This window comes from Cherax quadricarinatus, chromosome 41, assembly GCF_038502225.1.
Source record: "Cherax quadricarinatus isolate ZL_2023a chromosome 41, ASM3850222v1, whole genome shotgun sequence".
Lineage (NCBI taxonomy): Eukaryota > Metazoa > Arthropoda > Malacostraca > Decapoda > Parastacidae > Cherax > Cherax quadricarinatus.
Window position 1 is genome coordinate 23661458 of NC_091332.1, and position 16552 is coordinate 23678009.

At 39.4% G+C, this 16552-nt stretch overlaps 1 protein-coding gene across 1 annotated transcript in view; it reads left to right on the forward strand.

Annotated features, from left to right (window-relative positions):
- ssp3 (short spindle 3) overlaps positions 1-16552 on the forward strand; it is a 355022-nt gene that overhangs the window by 72528 nt on the left and 265942 nt on the right. Inside the window, exons 7-8 of the mRNA XM_070092824.1 lie at positions 2998-3718; positions 15520-15649. Of these exons, the coding sequence (XP_069948925.1) occupies positions 2998-3718; positions 15520-15649 (851 nt within the window). The remainder of the gene's footprint in view (positions 1-2997; positions 3719-15519; positions 15650-16552) is intronic.

Below are 16552 nucleotides of genomic sequence, written 5' to 3' on the forward strand. Positions count from 1 at the left end.
TGCTCAGAATACAACAGTCTAGAAGCATACACATATAAAGATACACAACATATCCCTCCAAACTGCCAATATCCCAAACCCCTCCTTTAAAGTGCAGGCATTGTACTTCCCATTTCCAGGACTCAAGTCCGACTATATGAAAATAACCGGTTTCCCTGAATCCCTTCACTAAATATTACCCTGCTCACACTCCAACAGATCGTCAGGTCCCAAGTACCATTCGTCTCCATTCACTCCTATCTAACACGCTCACGCACGCTTGCTGGAAGTCCAAGCCCCTTACCCACAAAACCTCCTTTACCCCCTCTCTCCAACCCTTTCGAGGACGACCCCTACCCCGCCTTCCTTCCCCTATAGATTTATATGCTTTCCATGTCATTCTACTTTGATCCATTCTCTCTAAATGACCAAACCACCTCAACAACCCCTCTTCTGCCCTCTGACTAATACTTTTATTAACTCCACACCTTCTCCTAATTTCCACACTCCGAATTTTCTGCATAATATTTACACCACACATTGCCCTTAAACAGGACATCTCCACTGCCTCCAACCGTCTCCTCGCTGCTGCATTTACCACCCAAGCTTCACACCCATATAAGAGTGTTGGTACTACTATACTTTCATATTATTATTATTATTATTATTATTATTATTATTATTATTATTATTATTATTATTATTATATTATTTTCTCAGTTGTTTGTTGGGTTATCTTATTCAAACTTGGGCAATGTATGATGGAAAGATACTTCTTAACGTACATCAAAAATGAAAGAAATCAGACCATAAATAGCGGAGTTCACTTCTCAGCCATTAGCGGCCGCTTAGCGGTATATTTTTGTATGTTTTTTATGGTTATATTCTCATTTTTTTGGTCTCATTTGAAAGAATGAAAGATATATTACAGAAATACATATGATTTTGATTGCTTTCATGACGAAAAGTACCTTGAAATTGCGCTCACAGTAGCGAAAATGTTCTATTCTTTAGCGAAGCTCAAGAGTAAACAAATGACGTCACCGTCCAATACCTGTCTGCCTGCCAGTCCAAATTCTAATACGTAGTCAAGAATGGGTTGGCATTATTTATACAATTATTACAATAATGCAGCAGTCTGCATAACAGTAAATCTTCTATTTTTTTGTGTGAATAAAAATTCCAAATGTTAAGCAAGAGTAATATAAGAGGGGCCTGTAGCTGTGACTAATGAACAGAGAAAATGTTATTTTAGTGCCAGGAATGTCTGCATTTTTTTTCTGGACCCTATTTTGAAATTGGCATCTGTTAAAATTTGTGTGAAATCGGCAAATTGCCAATTTCTGTCTACTTTATTGGGTAGTTGAAATAAGTGAATGGGCGGTTTCTTGTACTCAGTTGACAGACTAGAAGTAAATAAGTTTATTCAGGTATATACGAATACAGTTACATAGATTATCATACATAGCAGTGTATGTATAGAGAACCTAGGATAACCCAGAAAAGTCAGACAAAGTGACTTATTTCCGGTACCTGGCTTGGGCTTGCCATATGTGATTTTTGGTAAATATCTTTTTTTCTCAGTTGTTTGTTGGGTTATCTTATTGAAACTTATGCAATGTATGATGGAAAGAGGCTTCTTAACGTACACCAAAAATAAAAAAGACGGACGATAAATAAGGGAGTTCACCTCTCAGCCATTAGCCGTCTCTTTGCAGTATATTTTTGTATGGTTTTTATGGTTGTATTCTCATTTTTTGGACTCAATTCATAGAATGGAAGATATATTACAGAAATAGACATGATTTTGATTGCTTTCATGACGAAAAGTGCCTTGAAATTGAGCTCAAAGTAGTAGAAATGTTCGATTTTTGCCGATGTTCAATGAACTTGGTGCAAGTCAAGTTGGTTAATTTTATTAAGTGTATTCTAACCTAACCACTCTGTAATCCGGCAAACTCAGTAATCCGTCACACTACAGGTCCCAATGATGCCGGATTTGTGATGGAGGACCTGTATAAATTTTGTCTGTTTTCCTTGCTGTTTGTTTACTTGGTCTTGTTTAAACCTTGTTGGGAAAGTATTGCTTATTGGAGAGTTAAAAGTGCTGAATGCAAGATGATCAAAACAAACATGGAAAACGTCTTTAGACATGTAATGCCATCATGACTTTAATATACGTATTTATAAAAGGGCAATAAATGACTGCATAAACTGGAAGTTGTCTCACATAGAAATAATGATCATAAAAGAATCAAGTTAGGTAATATGATAGTATTGTGATTTTTTTTTTTTTTTTTTTCAACAAGTCGGTCGTCTCCCACCGAGGCAGGGTGACCCAAAAAAGAAAGAAAATCCCCAAAAAGAAAATACTTTCATCATCATTCAACACTTTCACCACACTCACACATTATCACTGTTTTTGCAGAGGTGCTCAGAATACAACAGTCTAGAAGCATACACATATAAAGATACACAACATATCCCTCCAAACTGCCAATATCCCAAACCACTCCTTTAAAGTGCAGGCATTGTACTTCCCATTTCCAGGACTCAAGTCCGACTATATGAAAATAATATTGTGATTTATTATTTATAAAATGCAAACTAAATTTTCTAGTGGAGGGAAAGATACATTTTAATTGGTCAATGCTTTATAATTAGTCTTGCTGGACTGCTGCTCAGATGTGTCATTGTACTTCTTCAAGGGTAAAGCCTTCATGCTGATGAAGGGCTCTTTATTTAATAAATTTTTTCCATTTCTTTGGCTCAAACCTGATTATCTGTCATGACCCTTATGGGTTTATTACATCTCTTGTAGATAAATTAATCATCCATGTTGATTCGCTGTCATTTTTTTTTTACCTGAGTAGCTATCTCCTGCCAAGGCAGGGTGACCTGAAAAAGGAAACATATTCACCATCATTCATTCAGTCTGAATTATATTTTTTTATTATGTATTAATGATACATTCATTATTTTCACAAATACTCCCTTTTTTTTCTCTCTTCTTAACAGGTCATTGTGGTGGAGAAATAAAGCAACGTTTTCATGTTCCAAGTTCTGCCACATCTATGCCATCCTTGGCCATTAGTGAGAGCAGTGTGTCAAATGATGTGCCAAAGACCAGGGAGGAAACTAATGGTCTATGCATAGGGAGAGACAGTCAAAGGAACTGTACAGTATCCAAAAGTCAGAGCTTGCCTGGTGACAAAAAATCTTCAGTAAATATTGATAGAAATGAAGACAAAAAGGTTTGTGGAGTAGACTTGAAGAAATTTTTTTTGAATGATTCAAAAAGGACCGATGGTCGAAAAAATCGTAGAAATGTAAAAAGCGTGGAGGAAACTGACATAAATAATTGTCAGAGGGATAATCAAACTAGTGTAATAGAGAAAGATAGAAAACAAAATTCTCTCAGTGATGTAAAAGATGGCAGCAGTTGTGTTGACTCAAACCTTGCTGAAGCTGATGTACATTCAAAAGTTGAGGATGATAAGCATACCTCAGTGAGTATACAAATGTCACTGCAGGAAAAGGATGAAAATAGTGTTTTGGAGAATTTACATGAAAGCAATGGAGTCCTTGTTAGCCACTTATGTGACCCCTCCATACCTGAAACTTCAGAAACCAGTGATGCTGATGATGATGAGGGAAAAAGTGAAGCTAGTCTACCATCAGAACACTTGGAAACTGTAGCTATTGAGCCAGATCTTCTACAAGCTGAACAAGACAACAGGTATGATTATTAATGTACACAAAAATATTCATTATTGCTAATTAAAAATTTTGTAGTTGCAAATCCATGACATTTAACTAAATTTTTTTTAATCGTTGTCAGTAATTTTGCTTTTAAATTTATTGGTCTATGTGAGACACTGGAATATAAATTGCAAAACTTTTATGGCACTGTGAACTGTCTATTTAGTTAAGAGGGAGGTTGGCAGCAGTTTCTTTTTATCATTTTTTTTTTATTTTAATTAGTCTTAGTTTTCTTAAACCAAATAGATCTCTTTTTCTTAACCCCTTAACTGTCCAAACATAGATCTACATTGTTACTGGTAGCACTCCAAATGTAGAGCAGTGTTTTATTTTTCCTGTCTCCAAATTTGGCATGATTGGCCTGAGATGCCCGGTCAGCATAGAATGGGTCTTAATACTTGGTGTGTGCAGTACAGTATTAAAGATATCTGGGACCACTTAGTACCTTGTGGGAGCACCAGTTCAACTGAGCACCAGTTAGAACAAACAGCATGGCAAACACCAGGGATTTACTGATGTTATGTCTTATTAACACTCCCCTTTTAAGCGGAAAGTGATGTTGACTCCGAGTTTAGTGGCTTTGAGGTGGATGTGACCACAAGTGGTTGAGAAAATATCAAAAACCTTGATAATAACCCATGTGCAACATCCTTTCAATTTTGGTACTACTAGTAGCGCCATCCTGCCAGAATGTCCTATAACCTATGTCCTAAGTAATGAGAAACAATTCTGGAACGTAATATGTATTCGGCAGGCTGGCTGGCTTGCTGGCTAGCCGGCAGTTGGCTGACCAGCTGGCTGGCTGGTGGCTGGGTGACTAACTGATTGCCTGTCTCTATCTCCGTCTGTCTGTCTGTATCTATCTCTGTCTGTCTCTTTGTCTATCTCTGTCTCTATCTCACAGGTACACACAAATACAGTTATCCACAGTGTAAATTACCTAGGATAACCCCAAAAAATCCAGACAAAGTGCTATACTGTGCTTGTAGATTTAATGCATAATAAGCATGACTGGCAAGTAATATGCATTTTCACTTGTTCAGGAATCAGACGTGACTACTCTGTATCTCTGCATCATATGTAACACCTGTTTGTTCATGAGTTGCTCTCTCTGAGACAGAAAGAGAGGCAAGCAGAGAGACAAGCAGACAGAGAGACAGAAAGACAGATAAGCAGAGACTGAGATAAACAGAGAGCTAGAGAGACAAACGGACAGACATGTTTATTTTTTTTTTCAACAAACTGGCCGCATCCTACCGAGGCAGGGTGGCCCAAAAAGAGAAACGAAAGTTTCTCTTTTTAAATTTAGTAATTTATACAAGAGAAGGGGGGGTTACTAGCCCCTTGCTCTTGCAACACGCATAACTTACGGAGGAAGAATTCTGTTCCACTTCCCCATGGAGATAAGAGGAAATAAACAAGAAGAAGAACTAGAAGTAGTAGCAATAATGTTGAAGGATAAGCTATGGCAGGAAAAGAGGGACTACAAATGTATAAATTCAAGGATTATGTGGAGTAAAATAAAGATTGGATGTGAAAAGTGGGTTATAATAAGCGTGTATGCACCTGGAGAAGAGAGAAGTGTAGAGGAGAGAGAGAGATTCTGGGAAATGTTGAGTGAATGCGTGGGGAGTTTTGAATCAAGTGTGAGAGTAATGGTGGTTGGGGATTTCAATGCTAAAGTGGGTAAAAATGTTATGGAGGGAGTAGTAGGTAAATTTGGGGTGCCAGGGGTAAATGTAAATGGGGAGCCTTTAATTGAGCTATGTGTAGAAAGAAATTTGGTAATAAGTAATACATATTTTATGAAAAAGAGGATAAATAAATATACAAGGTATGATGTAGCATGTAATGAAAGTAGTTTGTTAGATTATGTATTGGTGGATAAAAGGTTGATGGGTAGGCTCCAGGATGTACATGTTTATAGAGGGGCAACTGATATATCAGATCATTATTTAGTTGTAGCTACAGTTAGAGTAAGAGGTAGATGGGAAAAGAGGAAGGTGGCAACAACAAGTAAGAGGGAGGTGAAAGTGTATAAACTAAGGGAGGAGGAAGTTCGGGCGAGATATAAGCAACTATTGGCAGAAAGGTGGGCTAGTGCAAAGATGAGTAGTGGGGGGGTTGAAGAGGGTTGGAATAGTTTTAAAAATGCAGTATTAGAATGTGGGGCAGAAGTTTGTGGTCATAGGAAGGTGGGGGCAGGAGGAAAGAGGAGTGATTGGTGGAATGATGAAGTAATGGGTGTGATAAAAGAGAAAAAGGTAGCTTACGAGAGGTTTTTACAAAGCAGAAGTGTTATAAGAAGAGCAGAGTATATGGAGAGTAAAAGAAAGGTGAAGAGAGTGGTGAGAGAGTGCAAAAGGAGAGCAGATGAAAGAGTGGGAGAGGCACTGTCAAGAAATTTTAATGAAAATAAGAAAAAAATTTGGAGTGAGTTAAACAAGTTAAGAAAGCCTAGAGAAAGTATGGATTTGTCAGTTAAAAACAGAGTAGGGGAGTTAGTAGATGGGGAGAGGGAGGTATTAGGTAGATGGCGAGAATATTTTGAGAAACTTTTAAATGTTGAGGAAGAAAGGGAGGCGGTAATTTCATGCACTGGCCAGGGAGGTATACCATCTTTTAGGAGTGAAGAAGAGCAGAATGTAAGTGTGGGGGAGGTACGTGAGGCATTACGTAGAATGAAAGGGGGTAAAGCAGCTGGAACTGATGGGATCATGACAGAAATGTTAAAAGCAGGGGGGGATATAGTGTTGGAGTGGTTGGTACTTTTGTTTAATAAATGTATGAAAGAGGGGAAGGTACCTAGGGATTGGCAGAGAGCATGTATAGTCCCTTTATATAAAGGGAAAGGGGACAAAAGAGATTGTAAAAATTATAGAGGAATAAGTTTACTGAGTATACCAGGAAAAGTATACGGTAGGGTTATAATTGAAAGAATTAGAGGTAAGACAGAATGTAGAATTGTGGATGAGCAAGGAGGCTTCAGAGTGGGTAGGGGATCAAGTGTTTACATTGAAGCATATATGTGAACAGTATTTAGATAAAGGTAGGGAAGTTTTTATTGCATTTATGGATTTAGAAAAGGCATATGATAGAGTGAATAGAGGAGCAATGTGGCAGATGTTGCAAGTATATGGAATAGGTGGTAAGTTACTAAATGCTGTAAAGAGCTTTTATGAGGATAGTGAGGCTCAGGTTAGGGTATGTAGAAGAGAGGGAGAATACTTCCCGGTAAAAGTAGGTCTTAGACAGGGATGTGTAATGTCACCATGGTTGTTTAATATATTTATAGATGGGTTTGTAAAAGAAGTAAATGCTAGGGTGTTCGGGAGAGGGGTGAGATTAAATTATGAGGAATCAAATGCAAAATGGGAATTGACACAGTTGCTTTTTGCTGATGATACTGTGCTCATGGGAGATTCTAAAGAAAAATTGCAAAGGTTACTGGATGAGTTTGGGAGTGTGTGTAAAGGTAGAAAGTTGAAAGTGAAGATAGGAAAGAGTAAGGTGATGAGGGTATCAAATGATTTAGGTAAAGAAAAATTGGATATCAAATTGGGGAGGAGGAGTATGGAAGAAGTGAATGTTTTCAGATACTTGGGAGTTGACGTGTCGGCGGATGGATTTATGAAGGATGAGGTTAATCATAGAATTGATGAGGGAGAAAAGGTGAGTGGTGTGTTGAGGTATATGTGGAGACAAAAAACGTTATCTATGGAGGCAAAGAAGGGAATGTATGAAAGTATAGTAGTACCAACACTCTTATATGGGTGTGAAGCTTGGGTTGTGAATGCAGCAGCGAGGAGGCGGTTGGAGGCAGTGGAGATGTCCTGTCTAAGAGCAATGTGTGGTGTAAATATTATGCAGAAAATTCGGAGTGTGGAAATTAGGAGAAGGTGTGGAGTTAAAAGTATTAGTCAGAGGGCTGATGAGGGTTTTGTTGAGGTGGTTTGGTCATTTAGAGAGAATGGATCAAAGAATGACATGGAGAGCGTATAAATCTGTAGGGGAAGGAAGGCGGGGTAGGTGTCGTCCTCGAGAAGGTTAGAGGGAGGGGGTAAAGGAGGTTTCGTGGGCGAGGGGCTTGGACTTCCAGCAAGCGTGCGTGAGCGTGTTAGATAGGAGTGAATGGAGACGAATGGTATTTGGGACCTTATGATCTGTTGGAGTGTGAGCAGGGTAATATTTAGTGAAGGGATTCAAGGAAACCGGTTATTTTTATATAGCCGGACTTGAGTCCTGGAAATGGGAAGTACAATGCCTGCACTCTAAATGAGGGGTTTGGGATATTGGCAGTTTGGAGGGATATGCTGTGTATCTTTATAGGTATATGCTTCTAGGCTGTTGCGTTCTGAGCACCTCTGCAAAAACAGTGATAATGTGTGAGTGAGGTGAAAGTGTTGAATGATGATGAAAGTATTTTCTTTTTGCGGATTTTCTTTCTTTTTGGGTCACCCTGCCTCGGTGGGAGACGGCCGACTTGTTAAAAACACAAACACACACACACACACACACACACACACACACACACACACACACACACACACACACACACACACACACACACACACACACACACACACACACACACACACACACACACACACACACACACACACACACACACACACACACACACACACACACACACACACACACACACATACATACATACATATACATACATATACATACATATACATACATATATATCTTCAGGAGCAAGTGGCTTCTAACCCTTTCTCCTGTGTATATTATTAAATTTTAAAGGAGAAACTTAGGTTTTTCCTTTTGGGTCACCCTGCTTTGGTTAGACATGGCCGGTTTGTTGAAAGAAGATACATATCTCTTGGCATTATTAATTGTAGAATGTAAACACCACTGCCGCTTTTAAGTCGCTGTTGCTCATTAGTGATCAGTTTTTCAGCAACTTCATCACACCATAAAATTTTAAAGTGTTTATCAGATTTCACTCCTTTTAGTCTTATTTGATTCAGAAAAACAAGCTCTGTCAATTTGAAAGAGGCTTCCTTGATGAAGGTGAAGAGCTCTTAATCTGAGAAACTGGAGCTGATTGTGTCCTTCCCTTTCCTTGGATCAAATATGAATTCCAGTAACCACACCTTCCTTAGCCCATTTCTCCAGGAAATATAAGTGATTATAGGTTTTTTTATCAACCTAATTTTTTTAATTAAGGTTTCTGAAAGTACTTCGTGAACTTTGTGTAGTGAATTATTAGCTAAGCAATCTCTTCAGCAACCTGAGTTTTGAGAGATTACATTTTGTCTGACTGCTTATTTTGTCAGATGACTGCTGTGTGGCAGATGTTTCTCTTTTTATTAAATGACAGGTTTTATTTTAGAGTTTACCAGTGTAACACACTGGATCCTCCAGTGACACTTGTCAGTAATAACTCTAGATCTCTCTCTCTGACTCTTTGGAGGCCAGGTCATCACCTGATAAAGGCAAGGGCCAGGTGAACCTACAGCAACAACAGTCTGACTCTTTTAATATTCTATACAGTCATATGACCTGTTATTGCATACTTTCATTTCCACTGTATGATGCTCATTTCAGTCTGCCTTCATTTCCTTGTGTGACATTGGTGCACAGTGTTTAACCCTTTGACTGTCGCGGCCGTATATATACGTTTTACGAGGTACCGTGTTTGACGTATGTATACTCATAAATTCTAGCGGCTTCAAATCAAGCAGGAGAAAGCTGGTAGGCCCACATGTGAGAGAATGGGTCTGTGTGGTCAGTGTGCACCATATAAAAAAAATCCTGGAGCACGCAGTGCATAATGAGAAAAAAAAAACTCCGACCATTTTTTTAATTAAAATGCCGACTTTGTGGTCTATTTTCGTATAGTATTTATGGTTGTATTCTCATTTTCTTGGTCTCATTTGATAGAATGGAAAACATATTATAGAAATAGAGGTGATTTTGATTGATTTTACTATAAAAAGAACCTGGAAATGGAGCTCAAAGTAGGGAAAATGTTTGATTTTTGCCAATGTTCATAAGTAAATAAATGATGTCATTGTCCAATAAATGTCCAACTAGCCATTCTAACATGCAGTCATGAATGGGTTGATGTTATTTATACAATTATTACAGTATTGCAGTAGTCTGCATAATAGTAAGTCTTCTGTTTTTTGTTTGAATAAAAATTCAAAATAGAAAGCAAGAATAATATCAGAGGGGCCTGGAGACATGACTGATAACAAAGAAAATGTTATTTTAAAGCCAGGAATGTCTGCATTGTTCATTCTGGACCTTATTTTGAAATTGTCATATTTTTTAATTTTCGTGAAATTGGCCAAATTGCAAATTTCTGACCATGTTATTGGGTAGTTGAAATTGGTAAATGGGCAGTTTCTTGTACTCAATCGATAGAAAAAATGGAGTTCTAAAGAAATAGCTATGAGCTTGGTCGACTGGAACAATGGAATTAGCCGAAAATAGGGCTCAAAATGGGCGAAATCGCCGATTTGTAAACATCGCCGAGGTCGCTAACTTCGCGAGAGCATAACTCCATCAGTTTTCCATCAAATTTCGTTTTTTTTGGTGTCGTTACAATCGGGAAAAGATTTTCTATCATTTCATAAGAAAAAATAATTTTTTTTTTTTTAAATTTTGCGACACCAGGAGACACCTCAGGATTGGGGGTTGCGACAGTCAAAGGGTTAGCAGGTAGTTAGAGTATTATATGGTTTCACCATAAAAAAGTTATGATTCAACATTTCTCATATTTCTTTTCTTAGTTACATTAAGTATCTGATTCTGGACAATTCTGCAAGAAAGCATGTATCTGCATTTTTTAAGTGGCATGGTTTAACCCTTAAACGGTCCAAACTTATATATACTTTCACTCGCGCAGCACCCCTAATATTTTGAAAAAATAAATAAATTTTTTTATAGAAAAAAAGAGAACATTTTTATAAGTGTTTTAACATAAAAAAAAATTAATGTCAGTACTTACCGAGATATGAGGCCGCAAAGTTGGCACTTGGCGATCACCTGACAGCAACGTGGAGCGCTGCCGCTTGGAGAAATTCTACATATTTACCGTTTTCTTCCATTTTTTTTATTTTGTTGGTTTTCATGATATGATAATTATGTTTTATAGTAACTGTTTTGATATCAATGCCAATTTTTGTCTATACACCAATATTATATACAAAATTATTATCATATTGTCATAAACACACATGTACACACTGACAGGTGATTTTGCACACCTGGCTGAATCACTTTCTATTATCTACAACTATATACAAGTATTTACATGTCCCACTTATGTTTCTAGTACTCCACAATTGTATGACACTCCATGAAGCATGGATTCATACAGAGTGCCACCCCACACTGGTGACAAATGAATCATGTGTCCTTCCGCTGTTGGGGTCGTTTTTTGGTGGTAGCACATACAATACACTTTTTCTGGGCATTCTTCTTCTTTTGGGTAGGTGGTATTGGTACCAGATAGTGACAGTTAGGAGTGTTTCGGTCTGGCACTTTTCCCTCTGGCTGTGGTTGGGGGACAGGTTGTGGTGTGAGAGGTTGCTGTTGAGGGGCAGGTACAGGTGTGGTACCATACTTTCTTGCTATCTGTTTGACAAGATTCAGAGAGAAATCTGGAAAACATTGTCGTTTTCCAGTCTTTATTTCAAACACATTGAATGCATTGAGCACTGCAATGTCTACAAGGTGAAAAAACAGTTTTATATACCACTTGCGACTCCTACGCACACAGTCAACAAACCCTATCATCATGTCACACTTGTCAACTATTCGCAATATATATTGTTCGTATAGTCCACGACAGAAGCTGTCTTTACAATAGGTTCTTCGTTGAACTTGCTCAGTCTGTCTGTACCATCTCATTTCTGTGGATGGTTGACAGCAATGTCACGTCCCGTTTGTCATGCCACGTCAGTGCCATGATGTCATTAGCATGAAACACTTGCACTTCACCTTCAACACTGCCTCCAGTGAACCTTGGCATATGTTTCCTATTCCTTCTCACTGTTCCAAATATATCAGTATTGTTCACATGTAGGAAATCAGCGAGCATAGGGCTTGTATACCAGTTGTCTGTGTGCAATGTATGGCCCTTGCCAAGGTATGGTTCCATCATCCTGCGAACAACATCACCGGAAATGCCCAACATCCGTCTGTCATCATCGAGTGTGTTTTTCCCTGTGTATACAATTGCATCCAACACAAGACCACTCTCACTGTGACGCATAACAAAAAGTTTTATACCAAAGCAATTACGTTTGCTCGGTATATATTGCTTGAATGAGAGGCATCCCTTGAACAGAATCAAGGACTCATCAACAACAATGTTCTTGAAGGGATAAAAGTATACATTGAATTTCTGCTTCAAATACATAAACAGTTCCCTGAGTTTGTATAGAAGGTCATTTCTGTTTGGCGTGTTTCTGTCTGAGAAGTGCAACATTCGTAGCAACAGAGTGAATCTGTTGCAGGGAAGGAGGTCACGGAAAACTGGAGTACTGATGAAGTGGTCTGTAGACCAGTAATTACTTATATTGTTCTTATAGATATGTGGCATAAGCATGACAGTGCCAAGGAATAAATACATTTCAGCCACTGTTGTGTCTTTCCACCTGTGCAGCCGTGATGATTCTCCAACCTCTGCTGTGTTGTTCATGACATACTGGTAATAATTGTTCGTCTAGGTCACTATCAAGTTCATTATAGGCTCGTCAAAGTACAACTGGAAATAGTCTAACTCTGTAGACTCATTCGTTATGAGACATTCTGGCAGGATACCACTTCCACTAGTATCAAAATCACAAGGCTGTGGCACGAATATACTTTGTGTCCAGTTCCACTCACGATCACATGGTGCAGGGTGGACCTGTGGCATGGGGCAAGGGGGGGCAGGAGGAGGGACAGGAGTGGAGGCAGCACAGGGTTGTGGGGATGCTGGGCGGTCCTTTGTCTGTCCACCCACTGCGCCATGTGGTCCAGGCACCATGCCACCCACCACTACTTCCTCCATCCCCGCATACTCCCCTTCATGATCACTTTCACTATCAGTGGCCGGGGTTTTGGATCGTGACCTGTCACGACCCTTGGGGATTGCATATGGCACACTGCCTGAACGTAGATAATGATGTCTAAAAGTACGCTTCACTGGTGAATAATGAACTTCACTATCACTAGACGAATCCTCGATTGGCATAAAATCAATCTCATCATCACTTACATCACTTTCACTATCACTAAAGCACCGGGAAAATGATAGTTTCCTCTTGCGAAGTTGCCTATGGGTAACACTTGCCACTCCAGAGGTGCTTGGCCCAGGGTCTTGTGTGGCCGGCCATACTGGCCACCCCGGAAGTGCTTTGCCTAGGGTCTGCTGTGGCTACATTGGCTACCCCAGAGTTGCTTGGTCCTAGGACTGGTGTCGCTACCCCAGAGGTGATGGGCTGAGGGTCATCTGGGTTATCGTCGGTATTTTCACTAATTCCTTGAATATTACTGGCCCCATTGGTGTCAAATCCACTAAACTCACGATCTACTATTCACTTTCCTTGAATAGTAGAGTGTTAATACGACGAGGCGTGAGTGAATCACAAGGATGTGCCATGATGTTGACCCAGGATGGAGCTGAATGTAACTGGTCCTACCATGTGGTACTCAGGCGTCCCAGATTTTTTGTATACTGCACACACTGAGTGTGCACACCCATTCTCTCATGTCCAGGCGACTCAGGCCTATAGGCCCAATTTTGAACGAATGAAAAATAAAACGTATATATACGTTTGGGGCACTACGCGTGTGAACGTATATGTACGTTCGGACCATTTAAGGGTTAAGGGTTAACATGAGGATTTTTTTTTTTTTAACGCATCAACCATCTCCCGCCGAAGCATGGTGAGGATATTACTTACGTTCTCATAATTGCAAAGTCAAGTTTACTTGTTGGATATAAAGTCTTACTGTAACACATGAGAATGAGGACAGGGTGACTCCCTAATTAAATTCTATCATTCATATATCATTTTGTATGTTCACTTTATTCTATTGTCTTGCAAAGATTTGGTTATTTTTATTACTTGTTTTCCACAGGATCTTTAAATAGTCTGCAAACGTAGAGTATGTGTGTTGTTCTCTGACAAATCATATACTGTATATAGATTGAGAACCTTCTTTTAGTGTAAATAAATGAACTATTTCAAGAAAACTTTAGTTAGCGTGTAAGAATTGCTAATGAAAGACTAATGTACAAATCAGGAAGAATATAAGAGAAACTATTACAGGGAATGATTGATTTTTTCTCTCAAAGGAGAAAGTAAACAGTGATAAGAGGGAAAATGTTCTTAGGTTGAAATGCCACCATAGACATGCTACTGTATAAGGATCAGTGCTTGTCCCAATAAAATTTTGAATTTATATAAATGGCTGGCAAGAAGGAGTATAAACTGTATGAATGTGTTTTTGATGCAAAAAGCCTCTGCAAAATAACTTTTGTAATAAAAATTATTGTAAAGTCTTGCAGGCAGGAGAGATACATGATTATATACACCTGGAAAATCCTAGAGGGACTAGTACTGAACTTGCACACGAAAATCACTCACTACGAAAGCAAAAGACTCAGCAGATGATGCAGCATCCCCTCAGTGAAAAGCAGGGGTGTCACTAGCACGTTAAGAGACAACACAATAAGTGTCAGGGGCCCAAGACTGTCCAACTGCCTCCCAGCATACATAAGGGGGATTACCAATAGACCCCTGGCTGTCTTCAAGCAGGCACTGGACAAGCACCTAAAGTCGGTACCTGACCAGCCGGGCTGTGGCTCGTATGTTGGATTGCGTGTAGCCAGCAGTAATATAACCAGATTGTTTGGCGTTCTGGTAGCGGGGAGTAAATGATACGTCTTCGGAGGCTTCTTACTTTATTGTTAAGTCGTGGTGGGTACACAGGCTTGTGTGTTGTGGCCATGGCCCGGGCAGGGCCATCCTACGAGAGAGAGCTAGGAGTAGGCCTTGTGTCTTCCTGCTAGGCCGCTGTGAGAGTGAGAGCGAGGCAAGGGCAGGCAGGCTGCCGTGCCCACCGAGAGGCCTAGCTACAGAGGGCAGCACCTTAGTGCCGCAAAATATGAACTAAGCTGGCAGACAGCATGGGCTGTCTGTGCAGACAGTACAGGCTGTCTACAGTAACAGCCTGATTGATCAGGCTTTGATCCACCATGAGGCCTGGTCACAGACTGGGCTGCAGGGGCATTGACCCCCAGAACTCTCTCCAGGTAAACTCCAGGTAAACACTTGGAAGTAGATAAAGATAGTAACCTCAGGGCATAAGAGACAGAGTACTAATATGTACAGTGGAACCTTGCTGTTTGAACGTACTGGACCTCAAACAAACCAGAGTCCAAACAATTTTGTTCAGAAAAAATTTACCTGTTTTTTTTTTGAAAATTTTTCTGGAGTCCGAACTTGCCGACTTGTTTAAAGTTCAGTTATATGAAAACTTTTCATGAAAGCCCTGTTTCAGAAGTGCTCTGACACTGACATAACTTGTAGAGACTTTTGGAAGAGTCATTTCAACATCCTGCAGTATATGAGGCTGATAATTAGTCTGGGAAATACTGTTTCAGACATTGAACTCTTTGCATTTTGAACACTAACTAGGAGCCAATTAAGTTCAAACGCCGAGGTTCCACTGTATGTAAGTTTATACTGTTGTAGTAGGAAAGTTGGTTGCTGGCTGTCATAAATACATAATTTGTTACAGGAATTATGATAGTGACAGTCAGATGGATGAGGAAGAGATGCGTAACAATGCTGCTGCTCTTGAGTCTGCTGTTCAGGAAGAGCAGCGTCTAAAACAGCAAATAGAAGAAACAGAGAAGACAGAGATAAAGGTAATGAAAAAAAATTAATTTTATGTCTGTTCTGTCATGTTTTTAATTTAAAGAGTGTACCATGCATGCTTGCTTCTGCATACATATCTGGCAATATAAAGATTTACTCTTAAGGACTCAGTGTTACAGTGCTGAAAACAAACTTTGCTAAGGTAAATGTTTAAGAGTGGTTTAGGAAACATGTATGTACTGTAGGTTATTGAACAGTCTTCATAATTACTACACCTTTTGTTCCATTTTCCCAAGCAGTTAAACTGCTGGTAAATTTCTATTATTTAGTAGTTGTAAAGTAAAAGGACACAAGTGCAACTAATGTGACATTTTATTGTGGCAACGTTTCGCTCTCCAGGAGCTTTATCAAGCCATTACAAACAATACATGGACACAGAGGGTATATAAAGGCTCAGAGTGAGGTGCAATACTAGTGAGGTACCATTTCGATGTTCACTAGTGGTGGTAGTAGTAGTAGTAGTAGCAGTGACAAAAGTAATACAATATGGCAGAGCAATTAATTCGTACATGAGTAAAAGCTATTACTTGGGTAACATAAAAATAGGTTGGACAAATATAGACTGGAAAGAGGCAGCTTGTTTCAGTGTTCACTCTCTGTAATGTGCTTTGTGTAGTATAACAGGAGAGACTATGTGATGGCAGGGTTTGCTGTTTTCAGGAGGATTCTTGCTAAGACTTCGGAGATGGTGAAAGTGCCGTTGTTTTGTTTAACTGTATTCGAAACAGTGATCAGTGCTGATTCGAGGCACTTGCGTCTGCGGAAATTAGTTTCTTTGATCACTAATTGGGCGTCTCTGAATTTCATGAGATGATTGGTGGAATTTCGGTGTTGTACACAGGCGTTGTTCAAGTTATCGTTCCTACATGCGTTAATGTGTTCATTGAGGCGGG